Genomic DNA, 27,120 nt, shown 5'->3' on the forward strand with positions numbered 1-27,120 from the left:
AATCAATATTTAAATGAAAATGGTTTTTCAGCATACTAATTTATTTACATCTAACTGATTATCAATTATTGTGAAAACAAGTTAGCTGTCTGAGTACCTATTTTAATGCATATACTGTATATTCATGAATTAGGGAGACTGGGCAACAAACAACCACAGCGAACCGAAGAAAGAATCCATCAGCAAAAGCAGGGACTCAGAAAACTCCAGCGCTGCGTTTGTCTGTGAAGTGAGTACATCTGTGGGCTGCTTTACATACTGAAACCCCTATAGGTGCTTCCTCCACTTCCTGTCATTTACTAGTACGCTCACACCTTTTCTATAAATTACTCCTCCGCGTTCTGTGATCTCATGATCTTGCTCATCTGTGTCCTGTGAACTAATCAAGGTAGTGTGATTGTATATCAGTCCCCTAGCAACCAGCAAGGACAACTTACTGACCATAGAAACATGTTCCAAAGCACATAGAACACCATAGCAACACCATAGCAATGCCCTAGAAGACACATCTTTAGTGTTTTATATATGCTAAATATACTTATGTATTTTATATATGCCTACTTATACTACTGTTATTAGTGTACATACTTTTAAGTGTGTAACAGAAGAGTGTGCAAGCTTTTGGGCATACTACTTCCTTATTAATGCATTGTGATGTTGCTTAGTTAGTTAGTTAGTTAGTTAGTTAGTTAGTTAGTTAGTTAGTTAGTTAGTTAGTTAGGTGCCCTGTCAATCATTTTGTCACATCGCCCACGTTTATTTCATATATCATTTCTATTTATAATATCTTCCCAGCAGGCACACAATGTCATAAGACATTAATATTAGGTTTGATTTAGGTCGTGACGTCAGGTGAAAAAAATTTTATGTCTAGCCAGTGTCTAAAGACAGCATTAGTTTGACATCCAATAACGACGTCAAAGGACGCTGACATATTGTTGATTTTAGGTTGTGTTAGAAAGTGACCAAAATCCAACATCGAGCCAACGTCTCAAACCAACATCATATTTACGTTAAATACTGACATTTATTCATCAGGTATGGTGACCAAAAGCCAATGTCATATTGTTAACGTTCACACAACGCCAAGCTGTAACATCATTAGACATTGATAATTGGTTGATTTTAGGTTGGACGTTGGATATTGATGTCGCCCTAATGTTGGGTTCTTGCGTCAACCCAATTTTTGTCTCCAAACAAAACGCAATAGCCCCTTTCACACAGTGATACCGGTAAATATCTGGAAAATTTACGGAAAGACTTTACTGGCAATCTTCCTTCTGCATTCACACAGCGCAGCATTCCGGCAAATTACCGGTAATGTTACAACTTCTCTTTCAGGAAAATAGCCGGAACGAATTTACCGGTATTTTCAAAAAGGGCCTGTTCACACATAGAACCTTTCCGGAAAATTGCCGGTAATTTTCCGGAAAGGTCTGTATGTGTGAAAGGGGCTATTGTCTCTACGACGTAGGTGTACAAAGTCAATCTGATGTCATGTTGACGTTCTGTGCCTGTTGGGTTTTAAGATAAATCTCAGGTGTTTGCATAATTATGCATTTAGAGGTTAATGAACAAATCGTCTATAAAAGTTCACAGTAAGTACATTTACATGGACACTTGGACACCAATAATCTGATTGTAATTCGATTAAGGCAATACTCTGATTAAGAGTCTACCAGTCTACCATGTAAACAGTGAATTTTTTATTACCTAAATCCAACTTAAGTCATAATCGAACTAAACAGAAGTGGCATTAAGGCATGTGGAATATGCCGATTTTTAAATTACATTCGGCCTGGTCACGCTTACGTCATCGATGATGTGCTGTTCAGTTTAACAGAGGAGAAGCGCTCTCGTGGAGATTTCTTTAGTTACATAATTTAAGTCGTTTGGGATGTGGTAACACGCAATCAAATATTTTACTGAACAGATCCGCCACTTTTGACGCTTATAAACAGTCACAAAGTCCTCGTGCTGCAGGAATTAGGAGGTTTGCTGAAGGTGCAGCTGTCGTGCAGTGATGGGTTTGTGTCTTTTATACTCTACGGCAGTTTGCGTTCACTGAACAGTAAGAATGATTAAATAATCCATATTAAACAGTCCCTTAAAAGTCACGTCTCACTTTCAGTTTTGGCCTTAGGCGCATTTTGCACTCACACGCAAGCGTACCGCGCCAAAGCCCAAGTGAATCGCGCTCAGGCACACCTCTTCCAACCGGGCCAGGGCCGGCCAAGTGAACCGTGCCTGAGCCCTATTCAGCGCACTCACACTTCTCAAATGATCCGGGTAACGGGCCTGGGCACGGTTCGGATAGCATGGTGTGAGTAGGCTCTTACAGTCATGTAGGACTTTTTTCAAAGCATTTTGTGACAGGATAGTCTGTACACACACGGCTGTTTGACACTATTCTCTCTCTGTACCTATACTGAGTCAGTAAAGGACCACAGATGACATTTGGTGTACGTTATCAAGCTCCATTAAAACAACACTCTTCCCCCAGTCTTTACTTCATACTCGCATCTAGTACCTCAGTTGTTCATTGTGGCATGCACGAAATGCTCCTGAAAGAAAGTGAAACTGCCGAACTGCAGCTAAGAATGTAAAACTAAGAATGAAACATTGATAATCAAATTATGTGCTATAACATGTAAAACTGTATCTTGAAAGGAACATTTAAAGAGCAACTCATGTTAACACCTTCATTATATTATTGTCTTATTCAGATTAAGGCAAATAATTTGATTACTGATGTCCATGTAAATAAAGTCACTGTTGTTGCAGATGAAATATAATGCGGAAAATGAAATTCAAATATTTTCCAGTAGGCAAGATATTAAGGCCCAATCCCAATTCTACCCCTAAGCCCTTCCCCTTACCTCTCAATTTGCGCGTTCCCGTAGAGGGGTAGGGGTGTCCCAATCTCTTTAGCTTGAAGGAGTTGGGCTAGATACCCCTTCAGATGAAGATTTTTCAGGACCAAACTTGAAACCAAGGGGTGAGAAAATTTCCCAGAATACACAAGCCACAAAGGCAGAATAGTTGCACCAGGAAGTAAGAAGGTCCACAAATTAGTATTTTTGTCATTATTACAAATTTTTACAACAAACAAGCACATGTTTTAATATATTCATAACCGCATTCATGTTTTACTGTCATGCTTTAAAAGAAACGCTAAAATAAAACCCGCTAAATTTCGCAATCTATAATACATAAAAATAACTCCTGTACAGCAGTCCCACAACATTCTGACACTCGATGACACTCGAATCCCCTGTCAGTAATGTCTAGTGGCTGTGAATGAGCTTTTATAGTGTCTGCTATAATGTTAATGTTGTTTTTGGTGTGTTTACATTGATGAATATGGCCACTTCGTAAATGTGCAGAACAGTTATGATCTTATTGCCACATTATATTGTCATGATAACATAATATATGCCTTCGGTGATTTCCTGAAGATAAATACCAAAAAATAGCACAACTGGAATAACTACAGCAGTCGCGATCGTCTGATCTCATATGAAGCAAGAGGTTGCGATGACATATGATGATGTGTACAGGTGCTGTACTGCTGTCCCACTTCTTAGAGGTACATTTTGTATCCCTTCCCCTTCACACTCAGTTTTAAGGGCCAAGGGGAAGGGGTACAAAAATAGAATTGGGATTGCACCTAATTATATTGCTGTCAAACCATTATCACATCCATAATAAGTTTTTCTTTTTAAAATATTTTCCAAATGTTTAACAGAGCAAGAAACTTTTCACTGTATTTCCTATAATATTTTTTCTTATTTGTTTTATTTTGGCTAGAATAAAAGCAGTTTTTAATTTTTTAAAGCCTTTTTAAGGTCAATTTTATTAGCCCCCTTAAGCAAATTTTTTTTTCGATTGTCTACAGAACAAACCATCGCTATACAATAATTAGCCTAATTACCAGAGCTTAACATTAACTTTTTTGACCACCAACCACTGTGGCTAGTAGTTTTCCAACATTACTAGCTACTCGCCATTTTCCCTAGCTACAATTTTATTGTTGGGAAAATATATTTTATACACATAAATATGACTTTGACATGCTAAATGACTTGATTTAGAGTTTGCGTTATCGCTACATGCCTCCTCATTTATTTCACTTTTTGTGTGTCGTGTATGAGCTTGCTCAATAATCATGAGCAAATGGGTCAGGGTTTCATTTATTACAATTAGTTTTCATAATTTTCAGAGCCCAAAATGGAAAGATTTACCCAATTTATCTCCGACCACACCATAAATAAACAGTTAATTATTTCTTGGCCACAAATTTTAAATGTGTGAAAACATGCAAAATAAAGCTGAATACTGTTTATACTTTTTATTTAACAAAACATATGTTCAGTCATATGTCCTGGCTAAAGGTTCCAGATCAGCAGTTAACTACACATAAATAGGGAGTTATTCTCCCATTAAATCAATGTTATTGTAAAAAAATGATAATTAAACCAAATTAATGCAAAAGAAAGCAGGTAAAAACATACTGTGTGGTAATGAAAGGACGATCACACACGCATGGTTATTGATAGACCCATAAATTATCTTTTCAAATAATGGTTAAACTGAAAGCAACTGGCGCTGCTTACAATAAGTCAACTCTGGAACTCTTGAAAGCAGCAAGACTGTAGGTGCATGTTCCCCCCTTTTTGTTCAGTCTATTTGAAAGAGAATCGATCGCATCAGTTGTGTTTCTAGACACAGTTGCTTCACAAAAGGAAACGGGAGTGCGCACGCGTTATAAACAGTCGTGCGCATCACCTCAGCTGTTAGCGTGAGTGATTATCCTCTCATTGCGAACGCAATTATTTTTGTCAGTCGTGTTGTTTCTCGATTGCCTGTGCATGCATATTGGACCATCCTTATTGTCGAACCCTGCTTTTAAGAATTATTATCTGGGAAAATTATTTTCAACCAGCCAAAGTGGCTAGTGGGAGTGTCCGTCTTACTCGCCACCGTCGAAATCTACCCGCATTTGGCGGGTGTTAATGTAAAGCCCTGCTAATTACCCTAACCTGCCTAATTAACCTAGTTAAGCCTTTAAATGTCACTTTAGGCTGAATACTAGTATCTTGAAAAATATCTAGTCCAATAATACGTGCTGTCATCATGACAAAGATAAAAGAAACCAGTTATTAGAATGTTTAGAAATGGGTTAAACCCAAAAAAAACTTTCTGTTAAACAGAAATTGGGAGGGAAAAAAAATTTCAGGGGGGTTAATAATTTTGTCTTCAACTATATACAAATGTCAATTACCCCATGTGTTTCTATGATTCTCCAAGCAGACAAATGAAGAAACGTGGACCCAGAACAATCTCCGTCTGCTCTGCAGCTCTCCAGCAGAACACAGACCATCTGCTCTGACCGAGACTTTGGGTTCGGCTTCTGTGAGAAGTTCTCCATCCAACAGCACGACCAGCGGAGACACCGATTTGGCCCTCGTCTTCCCCTGCACAGAGTGTGGAAAGTAAGCCACATCCTGAGTCAAAACCCAAAAAACATCTTCATTAAAGAAGAGCTACTGTGCAAAAATCACTTTTATTAGGGATTTTGAAGCCTAATAAGTGTCAGTCTGTGAATAGAACCAGTCTGTGTCAGACTGTGTCAGTCTGTGAATAGAACCAGCACCTTTTTTATTGCAGAATAAATTTTTTGAAGAAATGGGGGGGGGGGGTGGTTGTGGTTGTTGTTGTTGTTGTTGTTGTTGTTGTTGTTGTTGTTGTCGCGCGCGTACTGAAGAGCGGTGTTGTTGCGCGCGTACTGAAGAGCGGTGTTGTTGCGCGCGTTCTGATCAGCGGTGTTGTCGCGCGCGTTCTGATCAGCGGTGTTGTCGCGCGCGTTCTGATCAGCGGTGTTGTCACGCGCGTTCTGATCAGCGGTGTTGTCGCGCGCGTTCTGATCAGCGGTGTTGTCGCGCGCGTTCTGATCAGCGGTGTTGTCGCGCGCGTTCTGATCAGCGGTGTTGTCGCGCGCGTTCTGATCAGCGGTGTTGTCGCGCGCGTTCTGATCAGCGGTGTTGTCGCGCGCGTTCTGATCAGCGGTGTTGTCGCGCGCGTTCTGATCAGCGGTGTTGTCGCGCGCGTTCTGATCAGCGGTGTTGTCGCGCGCGTTCTGATCAGCAGTGTTGTCGCGCGCATACTGTGAAGGGGGGAAGGGGGTTAGGCGCTTACTCATTAGCAGTTTTACTCAAAAATCACTTTTATTAGGGATTTTGAAGCCTAATAAGTGTCAGTCTGTGAATAGAACCAGCTTCTAATGGTAACAATTTATTAATTTTATTTTTCATAATCTGACTTGAACCAAAACTGCAGAAACACTTTGATTGACATTCTCCTTTGTAAATGTCATCAGAGGGGGAAAGTCCCGCCCACAAATGACCATCTCTCCCTCATTAGCATGAGATGTTAGTCTTGTTTTTAAATGTTTCTTAAATTAAAATATATTGTGTACAAATGGGGGAAAAAGGTTTTATTTTTTTATCCAGACATTTAAAAAGAATATATTTTAGAGCCGTTATCTCCATACAGAGAGACCGTGTTATTTATATCTAAGGTTATCATACCGTCAGAATCTTATACCGGCCCATGCCTAATGCTCATTTCGGTTAATTTTGTCAATCAACAACCAACACTCGTTAATCGAATAGTAACCGTTAACTGGCCAGATTAATATAGAATTATTAGCTAATGAAAAAAATTAACTGACGTGTAGAATAAACTAAATAAAAAGAATAAAATAAATAGACCTGCCCTAGATTACACTAGCACTTAAATTACAAATGCAGATTACAAAACAAAAACACTGACTAAGTCCTTTTAAACCAGCATAGGATGTGTTTTTCAGTCATGTTTTTTTTTTCAGTTAAATAAAAATAGCAGGCTACCTCAAATCGATCGCTCCCCAGAAAATATACATTCAATTAATTCTCCGATATAAATCTTACATCACAAATCTCTGTCAACATTTTTATAGAACATGTTGCCTGCGACTCGTTTGTGTTCTGACCACATGTGCTGGGTTGTACACTATATCAAAAAAAGTGTTTAGACTTTTAAAAACATTGTTGGTACACATTGAGCCACTAAGCATTGTACTTAAGATGTTTTTCAATAGGAGGAAAACGCAAATTACTATATAGTATATATTATAGTATATAGTACATTACGATATAGTCTGTGCTAGTAAATACAAGGCTATTTATGAAATCCAGGCATAACACTGTATGACAGCGTTTAAGTTGACTGTGAGAGCCTACAGCTAATCAATCTATCAGATTCAAGAGTGCTTTATAGGTCTAAAGAAAATTATAAATGATAAATAATCTCAAATAAAACAAATACATTTATAGATATGGTATATAAGTATATAAATTCACTCACGTGGGAAATAGAGGCAACTTAAACGGTTTGTGAGCATAATTAAGTGCACACAGCATGCCGTATCATCTGATAATTGCAGGAAATCATTCCAAAAGGCAACTGACTGTGTAAAAAAGCATCAACTGAAACTAAAGTTTGATGAATATACCGAGTTCAGTGGCTAATGAGCCGGAATCAGCTGAGGTGACGAGACAGCGACCAGCGAGACCTGTCACTCAAGTGGCCACGGCCTTAAATATGCATACTTAAAATAAGTTAATAAAAAGGAAACGGATGAGTTATAAGACAATTCACCCCCTCACAGTTGTCATGAAAGGTAATCATGGCTATATGCACTAAAGCCATCTTTTGTACCAGGCTGTAAACATGTTTTTATCAGCTGCAAAGTTGGCCAATTTACCATTGCAGTCAGAAATCATCTGGATTTCCTGGAGCCAGCCCCCCAAGGCGAGCCGATGAATTGCAGTTTTAGTTACTTCCGTATTGCTTCCCGAGAGAGAGAGAAAGGTTGCCGATTGGTTTAGACACGGACCTCGGCTGTTAGTGACCACTGATCTAAGCTATTTTTGCAACAGTAACAAAAAAAAGTTGTTTTGTTTTGTGTCACTTGAAACACTGATGGCAATGCGCTGTGATTTGGCCTCACCTCCTTCACTTGCCATGCTTAAACCCACATAAACTCCACACACACACCAACATGTGAGGAAACGTGATGTCAACACCAGATTTACATACTAAAAGGTGATTGGACAGTTCGCACATGCAATGAGCATAAAAGGTAATCGGAAGCGTACAAAGGTGGAACTGCTTTGTTGCAGTTGTTTTTATTAACAAACCAATATAAACAGGCCCGTGCAGAGACTGTCCAAAGGGCATGTGCAGGATACATTTTTTGAAAAAGGAGGGGGGGGCGTTGTTGTTGTTGTTGTTGTTGTTGTTGTTGTTGTTGTTGTCGCGCGCGTACTGAAGAACGGTGTTGTCGCGCGCGTTCTGATCAGCGGTGTTGTCGCGCGCGTTCTGATCAGCGGTGTTGTCGCGCGCGCGTTCTGATCAGCGGTGTTGTCGCGCGCGCGTTCTGATCAGCGGTGTTGTCGCGCGCGTTCTGATCAGCGGTGTTGTCGCGCGCGTTCTGATCAGCTGTGTTGTCGCGCGCGTTCTGATCAGCTGTGTTGTCGCGCGCGTTCTGATCAGCTGTGTTGTCGCGCGCGTTCTGATCAGCTGTGTTGTCGCGCGCGTTCTGATCAGCTGTGTTGTCGCGCGCATTCTGATCAGCTGTGTTGTCGCGCGCGTTCTGATCAGCTGTGTTGTCGCGCGCGTTCTGATCAGCAGTGTTGTCGCGCGCGTTCTGATCAGCGGTGTTGTCGCGCGCGTTCTGATCAGCGGTGTTGTCGCGCGCATACTGTGAAGGGGGGAAGGGGGTTAGGCGCTTACTCATGAGCAGTGTTGTCGCGCGCCAACTGAAGGGCGGGAGGGGGGGTGTCGCAGGGGCACTTTTGATCATTTTGGACTAAAAGACTAAAAAGGGCATGTGCACTGCACAGGTTGAGCCCTATGTGTGCACGTGCCTGAATATTAATAATGCATAATCTGAACCGTGGATCACAGGGCGCACCAAACCATGGTTTGGACAATGAGACCATACATTTTTTACCAAGAACTGTCTAGCTGGCATGTGTGGCTGCACGTGTTACCTTCCCGCAAGTTAACAAATATGTGTTGCACAGTTATGCAGCCAGACTTCAGACAAAAAAAAGTGCAAATTATATTTTAGACTCTTTGATTTTCCTCTCTCATCTTGACTCCTGCTATTAGTATTTGTTTTCACCTTTGGGCTACTCCAGCCAATAGCAGAACAGCAACTATTGGGGAGGTGGGGATAAAAGTCAAATTTAGATAAACAACTAAGGGATAAAGTTTCCCAGAGATGGGTTGCGGCTGGAAGGGCATCCGCTGTGTAAAAACTTGCTGGATAAGTTGGCGGTTTATTCCGCTGTGGCGACCCCAGATTAATAAAGGGACTAAGCCGACAAGAAAATGAATGAATGAACTAAAGGATAAAATAAGTCATCTAATCACACATCTGCAATACGTAAATTTTTTACACAATGATCACGATAACTTTGTGATGCATTGTGCAGGCCTAGATTTTGAATCACACTGTAGTGTAATTCATGATATATGTTTCATTTCACAGGGTGTTTTTGAAGGTGAAAAGTCGAAATGCCCACATGAAGACGCACCGCCAGCAGGAAGAAACACTCCTGTGGCACTTTACCGGAGTTCCTAAGCAAGATCATGCGATTGTGACTCCTGGCTGCCCCGTTACGCCACTAAAAGAGCCCATACGCCTTCACCCGTTATCATATCACAGTAACACAGAGGCCAAAACATCCTTAAATGACATGTGCAGCGAGTCAGAACAGGAAATGGACTGTTCGCTGAAGTCACTTCCTGTCCTGCAGAGTCGTTTGAACTTCATGTCAAGTTAGTAGCTTAAAGATTGAGCACACAGAATCAGGGATTTTTTGTAAACTACAAACCAGACTGATTTATGTAAATAGTATAACTTTGTGCAAATTAAAACTATTGCTATGGCACTAGGGTGGTGCAATGTGACAATATATATATATATATATATAATATGTATGAAATAAAAATTTATTGTTTCATATTATGTGCATTGTTTATTTATTTGGTGAGGTCACAAAATACATTGTTTATGACACCGGGATGCTTATCGATTCTGCTTTTCATCAGAGTTTAATGTGATTGTGCACATCAATGCGCAAAACCACAACAACAAAAAAACACCTCGCAGTCATTTTTGAGTTAATGCACCACACCAAAAACTGCTCCACCAATGAGATTGGCACTTTTGTTCTTGTGCTTGAAGCTACTGAAGTTACAGTAAACACCACTTAGGGTCGAGGCGAACACAGTTTCACTTTCATTTAGTGATGAAGAGGGTGCAGCGAGGCTTTTTTTCTGTTGGTGATTTTGAATAATGATTTTGTGGTGGTAATTTCCAGAAATTTGCAGACAAAAAAAAATTTCCTTTAATTTGGCCACGCGATGCCGTGGCGCAGTCGGTAGCACAATCGCCTCACAGCAAGAAGGTTGCTCGCTCGAGCCTCGTTCGGGTCCGTTAGCATTTTTACGTGGAGTTTGCATGTTCTCCCCATGTTCGCGTGGGTTTCCTCCGGGTGCTTCGGTTTCCCTCACAAGTCCAAAGACATGTGCTGTAGGTGAATTAGGTAAGCTAAAATTGGCCATAGTGTATGTGTGTGTATGGATGTTTCCCAGTGATGGGTTGAGGCTGGAAGGGCATCAGCTGCGTAAAACATTTGCTGGATAAGTTGGGAGTTCATTCCGCTGTGGCGACCCCAGATTAATAAAGGGACTAACCTGAAAATTAAATAATGAATTTGGCCACATCTAGCGGCCATCATCCTGGAACCAATCTTCCATTGTAAGCACCTTGCTTTTCTGTCTGTTCCATTGCTCTGTTTGTTAGGTGTTTGCTCCCATGTTCTTTTGAAGTGTGTTAAACACACAAAGCGCCCAATTCGCGCAGTATTATTATCTCAATTTGCACCACAGGATGTCTAAGTGTATTTTTTTATTGATTCACATGATTAACAACACAAGGCTTCAGTGTCAACGCTTGACAGAGGATGCGTCTGAAGTTGGGGCTGATGCGTTCATCATAGCAGCGTCAGCCAATGAAATTTGTCAACAACTGGCAACTGTCTGAGCTGGTGTATTTGCATACAGCGATCTGATTGGCTAACGCTTCCGTTGGTGCTTGAAAAGTTGAGAAAGTACCAACTTCTGCAGTGAGCAACACTGCTGAAGCAGTGCAGACGGACCCAAAATTAAGTTTCAGCAACGATTGACGTCACCTATTCAAAGTGAATTGGACGCGTTGGCACTGATGCCCTGTGTAAATGGGCTGTGAATCACTCACGATTGACGCTTCATTCACGTCTGCCTACTGCACAGGCTGCAAAACAATTTCCCCCACTTTTATGTAACGTTAGGATAGTGAGGGCGCAGGGAAAACATAATTTTCGAGAGAATGTTAAATACATCACGTGCGCTGCGTATACAATGTCTATAACTTATGCAAAACAATTAATTGCAAACTGAAATAATATAATTTGATAACATGATTTTAAATTGTTTGTTTTATGAGATTATTTAATTTTTAAAATTTTTTTCAATCATTTTGCGTTTAAATTAAGAAATTTGCAGGATCGCAAAAAAATTGTGGCCTTTAGTTGATTTTGTGTTGGATTCAGCGATTAAAGAATCGCAAAAAAATCAGGCGGTCTGAATAATGTAGACAGGAGGGAGTTATTTTGGAAAGTACCAAATAAGATTTGACTGTGACTTTAATTTCACTTTTCTTTCATGATTTGCAAGTTCATTAAGTGGTCTCTAACATCAGGGAGTGACTTTGCACATTCACTTTGCTCATATCCACAAAAAAAAAACAGAAAAAGAAGAGATCGTTTGGGTTTGAATGCTAAAAAACGTCATAAAAAACGCTGCCGATAAGCGCAAGCAAAAAAATTTACATGCCACCACAGGGATGCAAGTAGAAACAGAATAGTCAAAAAAATTGCATGAGGGGGAAAGGCGTTGGACAATGAAACTGAAACGCCTGGTTTTAGACCACAACAATTCATTAGTCATGGTGTAGGGTCTGCTTTTGTGGCCAACACAACATCAGTCTTGGAAATGACAGATACAAGTCCTGCACGGTAGTCAGAAGGATTCTGAACCATTCTTCTATTTTGAGCAACTCTAATTTTGCAAATTTACTTTGCTTATTGCCACAAAAAAAAAATCGATTGGGTCTGAATGCTGAAAAACATCACGAAAAACGTTAACGTTAAGCCAGAGCAAAGAAGCAATGTGTACGAGCTCACATGCCACCACAAGTATGCAAGTAGAAACAGAATGGTGAAAAATGTGCACGCATAAATTACAGGGGTTGGACAATGAAACTGAAACGCCTAGTTCTACAGCAAATAATTCATTAGTATAGTATAGGGCCTCTTTTTGCAGCAAATACAGCATTCATTTTTCTTGTGAATGACAGATACAAGTCCTTAACAGTGGCCAGAGGGATATTGAGCCATTCTTCTCGCAGAATAGTGGCCTGGTCACTAGGTCATGCTGGTGGAGGGAAAAGATTCCTGGCTCGCTTCTCCAAAAGCCTCAAAGTAGCTCAATCATATTAAGTTCTGGTCAATGTGTAGGCCATGGAAGATGTTAAACTTCACTTTCAAGATCATCAAACCACTGTCACCAGTCTTGCTGTGTGTATTGGTGCATTATCATACTGATACACGGCACCTCCTTCAGTATTTAATGTTTGTTTTGTTGGGTCACATGGTCCTCCAGAATGGTTGGGTCCATCTAGCACTAGTATTTGACTTAGGGATTGCCGTGATATTGCAGCCCAAACCATCAGTGATTCACCACCATGTTTTACTCTGGGCTAGAACAGTCTGGGTGGTACGCTTGTTTGAGGCTTCTCCACACTGTGACTCTCCCGAATGTGGGAAAGACAGTGAAGGTGGACTCATCAGGAAACAATACATGTTTCACACTGTCCACAGTCCAAGATTTTGCCTGTTGGCACTATTGAAATCGACGTCTGGCACTGGTATGAGTAACTAAATGTTGGCTTTAGCAGTAAGCCATGTATATTGATCCTGTGGAGCTCCTGGTGAACAGTTTTGGTGGAAACAGTTGATGTGCACATTTAATTCTGCAGTGAGCTAGGCAGCTAAGGTAAGGCATCCCTTTCAGACAGTTTCCTCTTGCATCCACAGTTCTATAAGATGTGGCTCTTTTTCTTGGTGGTTTGCTGACATTACTTTGGATACTGTGGCTCTTGATACATCAACAAAGGCTTGCTGTCTTGGTCACAGAAGAGCCGGAGAGATGCACACCAACAATTTGTCCTCTTTTGAGCTCTGATATGTCACCCATAATGTTGTGTGCATTGCAATATTCTATGCAAAACTCTGCACATAGCACCATTCAAGGAGAGTGTGAAGGTTGAAGCAATCAATGAAGATTTTCCACGAGGTTGGTCAAAAGGCATGAACTCAACACTAAATTCACCAGTGTTTCAGTTTCACTGTCCAACCCCTGTATGTTTACCTGTAATCATTAGTTTTAGGAAACTGTTTTATTAATACTTGTTTTATGTTTCAACATTTCCAATCAAACATTTGCCCTAAAGTTTTAAATAAAGAGACAAAATAATCATATATGATTAAGTACATGAGCACATATTTTAAATTGTCAAAAATTGACATGCGGTCAATAACTGATTGAGTTTACAAAGTACTATACCATATCGTAACCAGGGTATGAGACAATAACAAGAAATATTTCAGTCTGATTGAAAAGCTCAGTCAGAACTTGCAATCTGACACCATGTTAAAAAGTTAAAAACCAAAACCCATTATTAGCCTATATAAATGATTATAAAAGTCTATAAACTACATAACTATATGGTAAAACTGTACAAGATTACTAAATGGCAATGTTTATTAAAATTTCCATGACTGCTCCTAAAATATCAAGTCTAAATCAAATGATAGCTAAGCTTGGCTAAAAAAATGTACAAACTATCACTGCAGGTTGTAAAAACGAGTATTACATTCGATTTATGGTAAAAAACAATGTGCTTGTCAGAAGTGGGATTCGAACCCACGCCTCCAGGGGAGACTGCGACCTGAACGCAGCGCCTTAGACCGCTCGGCCATCCTGACGTGCTGCATGCTAGCTCCATGCTAGCTGTTTTATATAGTACCAGCATCGTGTTGCACAGTGTTTCCTCAAAACTGGGCTAATTAGTACACATATTGTGATAAATATTGTTATCAGCAGTGTTGGGCAAGCTACTTTAAAAAAGTAGTGAGCTAAGTTATTAGCTACTCTACTTAAATGTAGTTTAACTACGCTAAAAGTTACCCTCTATGAAATGTAGCAAGCTAAGCTAAAAGCTACTTAGCAATAGCAGCGTAGCTACATCTCAGCTATTTTTGCAATTTTCATTTTTAAATTGAAGCAACTTAAATTCAAGTCATCATAAAACGGTCAATGAAACATATGAGACATAATTGTACAGTTCATTATTTACTGCACATAATATGCTGTGCTGAACAAAAATAAATTATAGTATATAACAGCAAAAAAATCCAATAAAACCAGGTGTTACACATTTAAAATACTAGTTATTTATCGTAAAAGGAAATATTTAACTATACACACACACACACACACACACACACACACACACACACACACACACACACACACACACACAAAGTCAGAATTATTAGCCCCCCTTTAAATTTTCTTTCTTAAATATTTCCCAAATTATGTTTAACAGAGCAAGGACATTTTCATAGTATGTCTGATAATATTTTTTCTTCTGGTGAAAGTCTTTTATTTATTTATTTTCGGTTAGAATAAAAGCAGTTTTTAATTTTTTTTAAACACCATTATAAGGACAAAAATTATTAGCTCCTTGAGCCCCTAGTCTTGAAAATATCTAGTCAAATATTATTTACTGTCATCATGACAAAGATAAAATGAATCATTTATTAGAAAAGAGTTATTAAAACTATTATGTTTGCAAATGTGTTGAAAAAATCTCTCCTTTAAACAGAAATTGGGGGAAAATATATATATATGTATACAACCAGAGGCGGACTTGACCAATAAGCGATGTAAGCAGGGACCCAGGGAAAAGGATGGCCCTGACCAATGCCAAGAAGCCTATATTAATCATATAGCCCTTTGATAAATTTTCTATCATATGTTGTAAAATTAGTCTATAACCACTGCTATTTTACTGTTGTTACTTTACAAAACCATGTTCCTTCTGTACTACACATGCAAATCTTTGATGCTCTCACCGCCTTCGGTGTGAACACACAGTAAGTCCGCCCCTGGCAACAACACAATAACTGAATATTTTAGGGTGCTTTCACACCTGTGAATCGATTCAGTTGTTCTGAAACAGAAAATACAAATGTTACATTGTTGCTCTTTGCTCTTGGAGCGGTTCGCTTTCACACTGCAAAGTTTCTAATCGGACCAAAAGAGCCAAAACAAGTCACGTGCAAGTAAACTCTCCTCACATTGCTCAGAGTGTCAGGGTTTATTTTGCAGAGTCCCGCTCAGCTGTCATGAGAGGTGGTGGTTTGGTGGTGTTTGACAAGGTGCGCGCAACGTGTCTGAAGAGTGAGGAGAGATGCGTTGGGGATGAGTGAGAAGGGTGTGCGACGTAGCCTATTTGAGGACCGGGAGGGAGACGCGAGATTACTGGGAGATTATCACTCCTTTGCGGGCATCCGGAGACTCGCCAAACTTCCCGGCCTACTCATAATTCTCTCTTTTTATATAGCCGTATGCCTATTACATATCCATAAATCACAGTGATATAATCGCGCTCGGATCCTATCGCTATCTCACTGCAATCGATCCGCTCCAGAGTTCTTTTCAATCAAGCCGAGAACACCTCATTCAAGCAATCTCAGAGTGATTGATTTGGCGCACATCCGAGAGCGATTGGTGGTTTCACATATGCCAAACGAACAGCGCTAACTAAGCAAACGAGACAGGTTCCTAAACAAAAGTGTAGGTGTGAAAGCACCCTTAGTCAAATTGTAAAAGGTCAGATTTTGCAATCAAACACCATATTAAAAAGTTAAGAACCAAAACCGATAAAAGATTATAAAACTCTATAAACCACATAACTATATTGTATAAGATTACTAACATGCAATGTTTATTTGCAATGTTCATTAAAAAAATTACAAACTATGAGTGCAGATTGTAAATATGAGCATTACAGTCAAGTTAAATGGTCAAAAACAATGTGCTTGTCAGAAGTGGGATTCGAACCCACGCCTCCAGGGGAGACTGCGACCTGAACGCAGCGCCTTAGACCGCTCGGCCATCCTGACGAGGTGCAAGCTAGCCCCATGCTAGCTTTCTTATATAGTGCTAGCAACACGTTGTTTCCTCAAAACTGGGCTAATTAGTACACATATTGTGATAAATATTGTTATCAGCAGTGTTGGGCAAGCTACTTTAAAAAAAGTAGTGAGCTAAGGTATTAGCTACTCTACTTAAAAGTAGCTTAACTACGCTAAAAGTTACCTACTATGAAATGTAGCAAGCTAAGCTAAAAGCTACTTAGCAATAGCAGCGTAGCTACATCTTAGCTATTTTTGCAATTTTCATTTTTAAATCAAAGCAACTTAAATCCAAGTCAGTCTTATGTTTGTGATCAATAAAACTGTCAATGAAACATAAGACATAATTGTACAGTTCATTATTTACTGCACATAATATGCTGTTCCAAACAGAAACACAGCATGAGAGCAAAACCAAAACATCCAATAAAACCAGCTGTTACACATTTAAAATACTATAGTAATTTATAGTAGAGGAAAATGTTGAGGAATAAGTATATATAAATATTTATGAATTACACTACATAATGCAGTAGTACTTGACTAAAAAAATTGCTTCGCTACAGAATAATCTGATTTAGAAAGTAGCTTCACTACCGCCAGGCTACTAAGAAATGTAGTTAAACTAGTATCGTCCCTACTTGAAGCAAGTGTTACTGCCCAACACAGCTTATCAGGTTATGAGATGACTTATTGTATCATGATGTGAGATTTTTGCTATATCGCACAGCCCTACAAGGCACATTTCTTGGTCTAAAAAAACTATACAACATGCTTATTTATCAGCATCTGATGTCTGATTGTGTATTCTCTGTATTTTATCACATTTAGTTGTAAATAAAACACCAGGTTTCTCAATAATTACGTTCACAATTTGTCATATCATCAATCAGAATGTAAAAGTCTACTGCTTGAGAGGACTCCAGTCTTGTGAACTTTAGTCCGACTACAGTTCTTCCCAAGCCAAATATGCGGAAATGTAACAGCCATGATATGCTGCAACGCCCCCTTTTTTGAAATCAATGTAAACTTGAGATCAATGTAGAATATCTTGACAATCTCGCCGCCAGAGCTCAAGACAGACAGCGTTGTCGCCAGGACGGCCAGAGCGACTTTGACCTTAAGCCTTCGGTGTGAACACACTGTAAGTCCACCTCTGGCGACAACACAACAACTGAATATTTTAGTCTGATTGTAAAAGGTCAGAATTTGCAATCTATGACACCATATTAAAAGGTTGAGAACAAAAACTGATTACTAGCCTATATAAAAGATTATAAAAGTCTATAAACCACATAACTATACTGTCTTAGACTACTAATATATATTGTTTATTAAAATTTCCATGACTGCTCCTAAAATAGCAAGTCTAAATCACTTGATAGCTAAGCTGAGCTACAAAAATGTACAAACTATGAGTGCAGATTGTAAATATGAGCAATATAGTCGAGTTAAATGGTCAAAAACAATGTACTTGTCAGAAGTGGGATTCGAACCCACGCCTCCAGGGGAGACTGCGACCTGAACGCAGCGCCTTAGACCGCTCGGCCATCCTGACGTGCTACATGCTAACCGCATGCTAGCTTTATTTTATACAGTCAGTGCTTGCAATGCATTATGTCATTATTGAGCAAATTCAGCACATATAATAGATAATAAGCACATATATTGTATTTTTGTACACTGTGTGAATGCTACAACCTTTCCAGAAAGAAAACCTTTGCAGTTCCACAGGACAAAGTGCTAAACCACAGAAACAGTTGTTCATATCTATCACATATCTATATTAGTAATAACATACCTGTACATATGTTCATCATTGTATTTGAATTACCATTGTGTATGAAATGTGCTATACAGACTTGCCTTGCTTTACATTTCTGTTCATAGTTAATACAACCTGTATGTAATGTTCATAGTACATCCATATTACCTACAGTTTTTCTATAATTGGACTTTATAAATAATAACTATATCTTTCACTATATCCTTGCTGCTATTGCATTTCTGATTAGACCTAAACTGCATCTAGTTGCCTTGTACATGTGTATGATTGGTTGAATCAACAGTTGAATCAAATCTAAAAAAAAAAAAAAAAAAAAAAAACTAAGATAAGCATTAAGCACTTCACTCAAGGTGATGTTTTTATTATACATTAAATCGTCAATGTTTAGTACTAACATAACGACTATTGCATCAATGCATCGTATGTATTTGAGGCGTACATATTATCCAAACCGCTGGTCAAGTTTAGCCAAAGCACGTGGTCACTGTTACTTTAGTCAGCGCTGCGCTAAATGGACCAATCAGATTAGTCTGGTGATTACAGATGAGTCTATTTTGACATTATCGTTACATTTTTATACTTAAATGATCAATTATAAACATGTTAAATTGATTTTAAGAAATAGTTTAGGAGCAAACCGAAACACCTAGCTGTCATGCGTTTTTAATGGAGGATACGCCTTTTGTGGCCTTTGCGCGCCACCTGCAGGAATAAAACTGCTAGCACAGCACTGATTATTTTAGTGCCTCCCAATGCTCAAACTCGACAGCTGCTACGATTGAACAGCATGTTCCGTTCTTCCGCATTCAAGTCCATTATTAGCTGACATTTTAAGCGCAAAAATATAAATGTATAGATTAACGTACGTGTGAAGATAAGAAGCAGTGTGTGGTTATCAAGGTGTCCAGACAGAACCGTTTTAATGCGGATATATGGAGCACGCAGAGTCAACACAGAAATAGACGAGGTACAGACAAAATAACTCCTGTTTCTATCAAATACAACGCGTTTGTGCTTGTGACTGCAGTATTATACATAATTTATTAAGTGTAATGATACAATACATATAAAATACTGTATGTAGTGCAAGTACACACACTTCTGGTTGCAATAATATTTAAGATTGCATTATGAAATAGGACTATACAACCTAATACTTTGGACAGTGTCAACTCTGATATAGACAAGATACAGAGTAAATGATCTGTGTTTGCAATAAGATACGAGATTAAACTACCCTCATTTTAAATCCTCAATATATATAGTGCTCAGCATAATGGAGTATACCCCACTTTTAATATTTATATTTTTATCCATTTCTCAGTGAATATAGGCAAAACAGATTTAATAAACAGATACATTTATTAAACTAATATTTTAGTCACCAAACATATCTGATAATTGAAAGATAATACATTTAAATTCAAGCAAAATATTGCAAAAAAAGTACAACCTAAAAATTTCAACTAAATTTTTTCATTGTTTTGCTTCTCCTGATTTGCCTCTATTTTCAATTTTAATTTTATATTTTCTATAACATATAAATTTTGGTGTACTAGTTTTTGGATGATTATCATAGGTTATTTAGTTAGATAAGCTTCAGATTTGGCTTCAGTACTGACTAATGTATATGCACATATATAATATTATAGAGCTTTCTATTAAAAATATGAATTTAAAAGGTAGATTTCTGAGGGGTGAACTTGTATATGCCGAGTACTGAATATACGCGCACACAAACACACACACACACACACACACACACAAGGCATGGGCCGCTACAAGTTTCTGACGGTATGATAACCTTGGATAAAAATATCACGGTTTCTTGGTATCGTGTTTACTGCTGTAAAATACCTTCTTTTTAAATGTCTTAATAAAAAATAAATTAAAAAAAAACTTTTCCCCCATTAAACACAATATATTACATTTTAGGAAACATTTATAATATTTTGGAACACTAAATATTTCAGGCTACATAATTAAAACAAACCATTGAGTTTTAGTATCTTCATTAGGTTCAAAAACACAGATTTCCCTACAAGACATGAATTAAAAACACTTTAAAAACCCTCTACATACACCTTTGAAACGGTATAACAAAACATTTTTGCGGTTTTAATACCTTGACATTTCCAAACCGCAGTAAACCTTTAAACCAGTTATTGTCCCATGCCTAATATTTATACACATACACAAAACAGATTTATTAAAAATATATTTATTAAATTAACATTTTAGTCACCAAACATTTAGAAAATTAAAGATAATACAATTAAATTCAAGCAATATATGGCAAAAAAGTTAAACTAAACCTTTAAATTCTTTTGCTTCTCTTGATATTTTCTTACGAATTTTCTTTTAAAAATGTGTATTTAATATTTTCTATAACATAAATTTGGCTGTACTAGTTTTTGGACTGCGATCTTAAGTTAGTTCGTTAAATTAGCTTCAGATTTGGCTTCAGTACTGACTAATCTATATACAGTCTATACACATACAAACACAAACATAATATAATAAGCATTGTGTTTGTGATTGCAATAATAATACAATGTAAGGTATTGCCAAAAAAGTAAATAGTAATATTTAATATGTAATATTTAAGTTCCTAAAGTACCATTTCATTATATAGTCATGCTAGTTGTTGCCATTTATTCATATTTTAATATACTTTATCATGTTATATTTTAACTATTTTGACATTTTAATGAAAATATTTCAACTAGCATTAGCTAGCTGAAACCTTAAATAGCATTTAATAACCTTTTATTTATTTTTAGTACTTAAACAAAAAATGGTGCTTTGGAAACTACCTTGTTTACTTGTGATTTTGTTTCAAGTTAACTATTAACACTTATTCTTGTCTTAAGAAAATTGATAAACTTTTTTGATTCACCTTAAATGTTGACTACTCTATATAGACATTTATATGAAAATATTTCAATTAGCTTTATTTTATTAGAATTTTGTTGTTGCAGAACTTTGCCATTTTTAACCTTTATTTAACCTCAGCTTATTATAATAATTCACCGTATTTTAGTATGAGTACTAAATGAATAAAAACAAATGTTGCTTTGGAAACTACCTAAACTAGCTTGTGCAGGGCTCAACAATAAGGACTGCCCTATGGCCCGGGGCCAGTGTGAGAGATGCTTGGGACAGTAGACAGCATTATTACTGGCCTGATTGAGACAGTGCCGCCTTGTCACTAAAGTTTCATTTGCCTTCGACTATTTGTCAATTGTGTGCATTTTAAGCTTGTGCTTTTTAGTCTTAAAAGTCTGCCTTCTTTGTGATGTCATAAACCTCATATTGCTTTTCAGATCCTCTTATCTGATTTGATGTTTGAGCACGCTATTTTTTTCTGTATACTGGTAACAACCAGTACAGCGAAGAGGCGGCAACATGGAGGCAACATCAAATTATGAGGCTAAAATAAAATGTCTGTTTATAATGTCTTGGAAGCAGAAATTTACATGGGAACACAACGGAAAAAAGCAAAAAAAAAATTTTTTTTGCACAATATGCCAGTCAGCCACCTTTTAATAAATAATTTTGAACTGAAATAACATACCTCCACATTTTCCATCCTGCACTTTTTGTTTGCATAACACTGAATTTTGCTCATTATGCATTTATTAAAACACTTTAACTATTGAAATTCTAGATTTGCAGATTTATTTTTGACACATTATTTAAAATATGTAGCTAAAAAAATAACTATTAACCTGCCTTTTTTTGGGCCAGTGAACATTTTGGCAGGGCAAGTAAAAATCTAAACCATTGGCCGGATCGGACCAGTAGAAAAAATCCTTAGCGTTGAACTCTGTTGTGTTATGACTTTAGTTTCAGCTAGCAATGACTGTCGCAAACATCCATTCATCCTCAGAACGTCATGCTTAAGCGTCTGTAAATATGGGCAAAAGTGGGCTTTATTTTGTGGAAAACAAAGTTTTAATGTCACTTACAGTGTCACGACCACAGAGAAACCCATGGCTTCGGCTCAACCTCCAAACTTCTCCTGGGTGGACCCCGGTAAAGTGGCCGGTCTGGCGATGCCGCGGATGACGGCGCACTATCAGTACCTGCTGAATAACGGGATCAAACACCTGGTGACCCTGACCGAGCGAAAACCACCTGACCACGACACCTGTCCAGACCTCACCCTCCACCACATCAAGATAATCGACTTCTGTCCGCCTACATTTGAGCAGATCAACAGATTCCTGACCATAGTGGAGGAGGCCAATGCCAGCGGACAGGTATACAGTGTAGTTGCAAGACACAATTTTTTTTTTCAGAAATGGAAATAAACAAACAAACACATTAAAACTTATTTACACAAAGTGTGTGTCTTAATAAACAATAAAACCGATTTATAGTTGAGTTGTCGAGTCGGATTTCCCGGGAAATCGTATCGTTTGTTCGAGTTTAGCTGTAGTTCACCTCCGTTTTTAGTTTGATTAAATATGTAAACTGTTAGTGACATCATGTTTAACGTGAATGTTGACGTTGTAAAACAACATTTCACCAGCAACATAAAACCTTCTTAACCAAATTCACATCATAAACACAATTTTATCTGCTTACCTGCTCAAACATCCATCCTTTCGTTGGATGGATGAGTTTTGTCATATTCATCCGCGGAGCCGAAGCACAACTCTACTCTAGTAATGACTAAAACAATCCGCGAGTAATTTACGCAAAGTTAGTTTTATATTCACACATTCGAACATGCTTATTAATAATATAATTTCAGAAAAAGATTTGCAAATTCTGGACAGTGAAATCATTTTAGCAGCCAATGAATATCAAAATGTGCCTGAACATTGTTCAGTCAGTTAAATTGTGCTATTGTTGTTTTGAAGTTACACGCGATTTCAGACCTAATATTCAAAGTACCATGGTAAATAACATTGGGAGCATGTCACAAGTTGTTACTGAACGAATGTGCACTTATAAAGCCAACTTTACATTAATAGGGTAACAGTTAACGTTAATCGGGCCGGATTTCACGGGAAACCGAAATAAGTTAACGTTACTTTTATCATTTATTCGCGAATATTTAACCTCCGTTTATACCAAATATGATATAATATTACATCTGAATAGCGATATGTTTAGCGTTATTGTTGACAAACATTATAAAACAACATTTCAACAGCAACATAACCTACCTTACTACATTCACATCATAAACCCAAGTTAATCTGCTGCTACTTGGAAGTTTCATCATATTCATCCGCGGACCCGAAGCACAACTCTACTCCAGTAATGACCAAAACAATCTGCAAATGATTTAAAGTTGGCTTTATATTCACACATTCGGACTTTCTCATTATTAATATAATTTCAGAAAATGATTCTTTGCACATTTTAAATAGTGAAATCAATTTAGCAGCCAATGACTATCAAAGAACAACTTTGCTCAGTCAATTAAATAGTGCTTATGTTGTTTTGCAGTCATACTTGCATGTGATTTCAGACCCAATGTTCCAAGTACCATAGTAAATAATATTGGGAGCATGTAACAAGTTGTCACTGAACAAATGTGCGAATATAAAAGTAACATTAGCTGTTAGAAGAGTTTCATCTTATTCATCCGCGGAGCCAAAGCACATCTCTACTCCAGTAATGACCAGAAACAATCCGCAAATAATATGTATAACTGTTAGTGACACCGTGTTTAACGTGAATGTTGACGTTGTAAAACAACATTTCACCAGCGACATAAAACCCTACTTAACCAAATTCACATCATAAACACAATTTTATCTGCTTACCTGCTCAAACATTCATCCTTTCGTTGTTGGATGAGTTTTGTCGTATTCATCCGCGGAGCCGAAGTACAACTCTAGCAATGACTAAAACAATCCGCAATTATTTTATTTAAAGTTGGTTTTATATTCACACATTCGGACATGCTTATTATTATTATAAATTCTAAACTGTAAACTGTGAAATCATTTTAGGAGCCAATGAATATCAGTGTGCTTTAACATGATTTAGTCCATTAAATAGTGCTAATGTTGTTTTGAACTTACACGTGATTTCAAACCTAATATTCAAAGTTTTTTTTTTTTACCTAATATTCAAAGTACCATGATAAATAATATTAGGAGCATGTCACAAGTTGTCACTGAACGAATATAAAACCAACATTACCTGTTAGAAGAGTTTCGTCGTATTCATCCGCGCAGCCAAAGCACATCTCTACTCCAGTAATGACCAGAAACAATTCGCAAATAAGTTGCGACTTCGTTTGAACCGCTAGACCAGGGGTCACCAACCTTTTGGAAACTGAGAGCTACTTCTTGGGTACCGATGAGTGTGAAGGGCTACCAGTTATTAAATAAAAAAAATTTCTTATTCTGATTAATAAAGGGACGAAGCCGTTTCTCATCATAGTTGTGTTCTGAACTCTGTTGTTTTGCATGTTAGATTGATTTCTTTATGGTTATCGTGCTTGCTGTGAATAGACTTTTAAACATCTCTTGTCAATTTTTAACATTGTCAGGCTGTCGCGGTGCACTGTTTGCATGGTTTTGGACGTACGGGGACGATGCTTGCCTGCTACCTGGTGAAGAGCAGGAAAATCAGCGGAATCGATGCTATTAATGAAATAAGACGAATCCGCCGAGGGTCCATCGAAACCAGAGAGCAGGAACAAATGATTGTGCAGTTTTATCAGCAAAACAAAGTGTGAAACAAGAAGATTTAAAATCATTTATTTTTGTGATGCAGATGTACATGAATGATATAATGTAAGCAATAAAGACTTATTTATTTCCAATGCATGCATTTATTTTGACAAATCTAAAGGCTTTACAGGATAAAGCCACTGCTATTTCTATTATTAACATATTTCTATGACACTATATCTGTGCGAAACATAAAAACTAAATATAATATCCTTTATTTATCGAAAAAATGGTCTAGTTTTTCTAGGTTTTACAATTAAAGGGGACCTATTATGCAAAATTCATGCTTATAAGGTGTTTAAAGTTGTGTTGTGGCAGTGTGTGAATATAACCAGCTTTTAATGGTAAAAAAAAAAAAAATTCTTAAATTTTTTTATAATCACACTTGATAAAACAGTCCGCAAAAACACTGACATTCTCCCTTTGTACATGTCATCAGAGGGAGAAAGCACCGCCCACTAGTGACCATCTGTCCCTCATTATCATAGCATTTTAGTCTTGTTTTTGAATCTGCCACTATGCTGACACACAAGAATTTGTAGCTCCACCCTCTTTTTAAAAGAGCCCAGTCTCATTTGAATTTAAAGCGACAGTCACCAAAACAGCACAATTAGGATCAAAACCTAAAAGGGTCAGATATAAAACATTACCTGTGGGATATTTTGAGCTGAAACTTCACATACACACTCTAGGGACATTAGATACTTCTTTTATCTTGTAAAAAGAAGCAAAATAGGTGCCCTTTAATGTCTATACAATTTTACTACAAACATGTGTGTGAAAACAAATCAACAATTAAAATATTTACAGTCTCTAACAAAATTAATGGACAAGTAGCATACCAAAAAACAAATCTAGCTGATTTGCATTTTCATTTAATTTCCTCATGACACTTTGACATTTCCTGAAGTGACCACTGGCAAGGAAAACAGCCGCTGACGCTCCTTAAATGTCAGGTTTTCTGGGGCCCGTCGTGTTTGAAAACCTTTGGGATTTACTTCACTGTAAAATCATTCAAAAAAAGTCTGATTACAATGTAACATTACAGGGCTTTCTAAATGACCAGAGTTTGAAGTTGTCTGAAAGTAATAGTACTTGTATTAGTGTTTATCACAAATCAAGTGTTAATGTTAAACTATATTAGTCACCGTATACTAATTCTAAAGCATTGAATCAAAATAAACAGATTATTTAAAATCTGTTTAAATTACTTATTAGACAGAGCTGACACAAACAAACAACAAACAGGTATTATTCTTATTAGTTAATGTTAACAAAGATGATTTAAATACTGTAAAAATGTCTTGATGATCATTACTGGGATGTCAGATTAATTTTTTTATAAATGACAGTTATAGTTATTAATGACTGATTGATTGATTTGCTAATCTAATAAGTGCTTCATTATTCATCACTGCTTTAGTCTTTAAACTAAGTAAACTAGTAAAAAAAAGAAACTTATTAAGTAAAAACTAATCAATCTAAAAATACATATACAGTTGAAACTAGAATTTAGATACACTCTAAAAAAAAGAACATAACCATTTAAAAAAAATGTCTGATGGTAAATCATACTAAACGTTTACTATTTTAGGTCTGTTAGGATTACCTAAATCATTTACATTTGCTAAATTCCAGAATAATGAGATTATTTTTTTTTTTTTGAGAATTTTTTATTAATTTCTAGACAGTCAAAAACTTGACAGTTACATACATGTCCTTGGTATTTTTTTAGCTTTGCTTTTAAACTGTCAAATGTTTTGGGTATCCTTCCACAAGCTTCTCACAATAGTTAGAAGGCATTTTGGCCCATTCCTCCTGACAAAATTGGTGTAACTGAGTCAGATTTGTTTTCTGTCTTGCTCGCACAAGCGTTTTAAACTCTGCCCACAAATTTTCTACAGGATTGAGATCAGGGCTTTGTGATGGCCACTCCAAAACATTCACTCTGTTGTCCTTAAAGCACATTAACTAGTTTGGCAGTATGCTTAGGGTCATGGTCTGTTTGGAAGACCCATTTTAGTTTTAATTTCCTGGCTGATGGCTTGAGATGTTGCTTCAGTATTTCTACATAATGTTCTTTCTTCATGATGCCATCTATGCTGTGAAGTGGACCAGTCCCTCCTGCAGAAAAACAGCCCCACAACATGATGCTGCCGTCCCCATACTTCACAGTCGGGATGGTGTTCCTAGGCTTGTAAGCTTTCCC

The 27,120-nt window shown here is 37.5% G+C and overlaps 3 protein-coding genes, 1 long non-coding RNA gene and 3 other non-coding genes across 17 annotated transcripts in view; 2 read left to right on the forward strand and 5 right to left on the reverse strand.

Annotated features, from left to right (window-relative positions):
* The window catches only part of LOC100535969 (transcriptional-regulating factor 1), a 62,701-nt gene extending 52,626 nt beyond the window's left edge, over positions 1–10,075 (forward strand). For 7 of the 8 annotated variants that reach the window (XM_068214507.2, XM_073928098.1, XM_073928097.1 and 4 more), the window contains 3 exons: positions 134–229; positions 5,311–5,495; positions 9,602–10,075. In XM_068214507.2, coding sequence (XP_068070608.1) covers positions 134–229; positions 5,311–5,495; positions 9,602–9,896 — 576 coding nt within the window. In that variant the 3' untranslated portion in view covers positions 9,897–10,075. The remainder of the gene's footprint in view (positions 1–133; positions 230–5,310; positions 5,496–9,601) is intronic. The other variant, XM_068214508.2, reaches the window with a different exon arrangement.
* The window catches only part of LOC141378504 (uncharacterized), a 70,698-nt gene extending 47,276 nt beyond the window's left edge, over positions 1–23,422 (reverse strand). The window contains exons 1-4 of one of the 2 annotated variants that reach the window (XR_012393204.1): positions 23,388–23,422; positions 22,801–22,887; positions 22,179–22,410; positions 5,285–5,477 (exon numbers count right to left, since the gene is read on the reverse strand). This is a non-coding gene — a long non-coding RNA (uncharacterized lncRNA). The other variant, XR_012393203.1, reaches the window with a different exon arrangement.
* trnal-cag (transfer RNA leucine (anticodon CAG)) lies at positions 14,122–14,204 on the reverse strand. Its single transcript has one exon. It is a non-coding gene; the product is annotated as a tRNA-Leu (tRNA).
* trnal-cag (transfer RNA leucine (anticodon CAG)) lies at positions 16,327–16,409 on the reverse strand. Its single transcript has one exon. It is a non-coding gene; the product is annotated as a tRNA-Leu (tRNA).
* trnal-cag (transfer RNA leucine (anticodon CAG)) lies at positions 17,897–17,979 on the reverse strand. Its single transcript has one exon. It is a non-coding gene; the product is annotated as a tRNA-Leu (tRNA).
* Positions 18,954–25,003, forward strand: dusp23b (dual specificity phosphatase 23b). The gene is given in 3 exon segments (NM_001002462.1): positions 18,954–19,174; positions 22,181–22,472; positions 24,728–25,003. Coding segments are annotated over 2 exon segments (459 nt in total). The 5' UTR covers positions 18,954–19,174; positions 22,181–22,202; the 3' UTR covers positions 24,917–25,003.
* The window catches only part of afdnb (afadin, adherens junction formation factor b), a 44,766-nt gene continuing 42,621 nt past the window's right edge, over positions 24,976–27,120 (reverse strand). For all 3 annotated transcript variants that reach the window (XR_012393193.1, XM_073928074.1, XM_017351740.4), the window contains one exon: positions 24,976–25,913. Coding sequence is in view for 2 of the 3 variants with exons in the window: in XM_073928074.1 (XP_073784175.1) it covers positions 25,796–25,913 (118 nt within the window). In the remaining variant the exon portion in view is untranslated. The remainder of the gene's footprint in view (positions 25,914–27,120) is intronic.

This window comes from Danio rerio, chromosome 17, assembly GCF_049306965.1.
Source record: "Danio rerio strain Tuebingen ecotype United States chromosome 17, GRCz12tu, whole genome shotgun sequence".
Taxonomy (NCBI): Eukaryota; Metazoa; Chordata; class Actinopteri; order Cypriniformes; family Danionidae; genus Danio; species Danio rerio.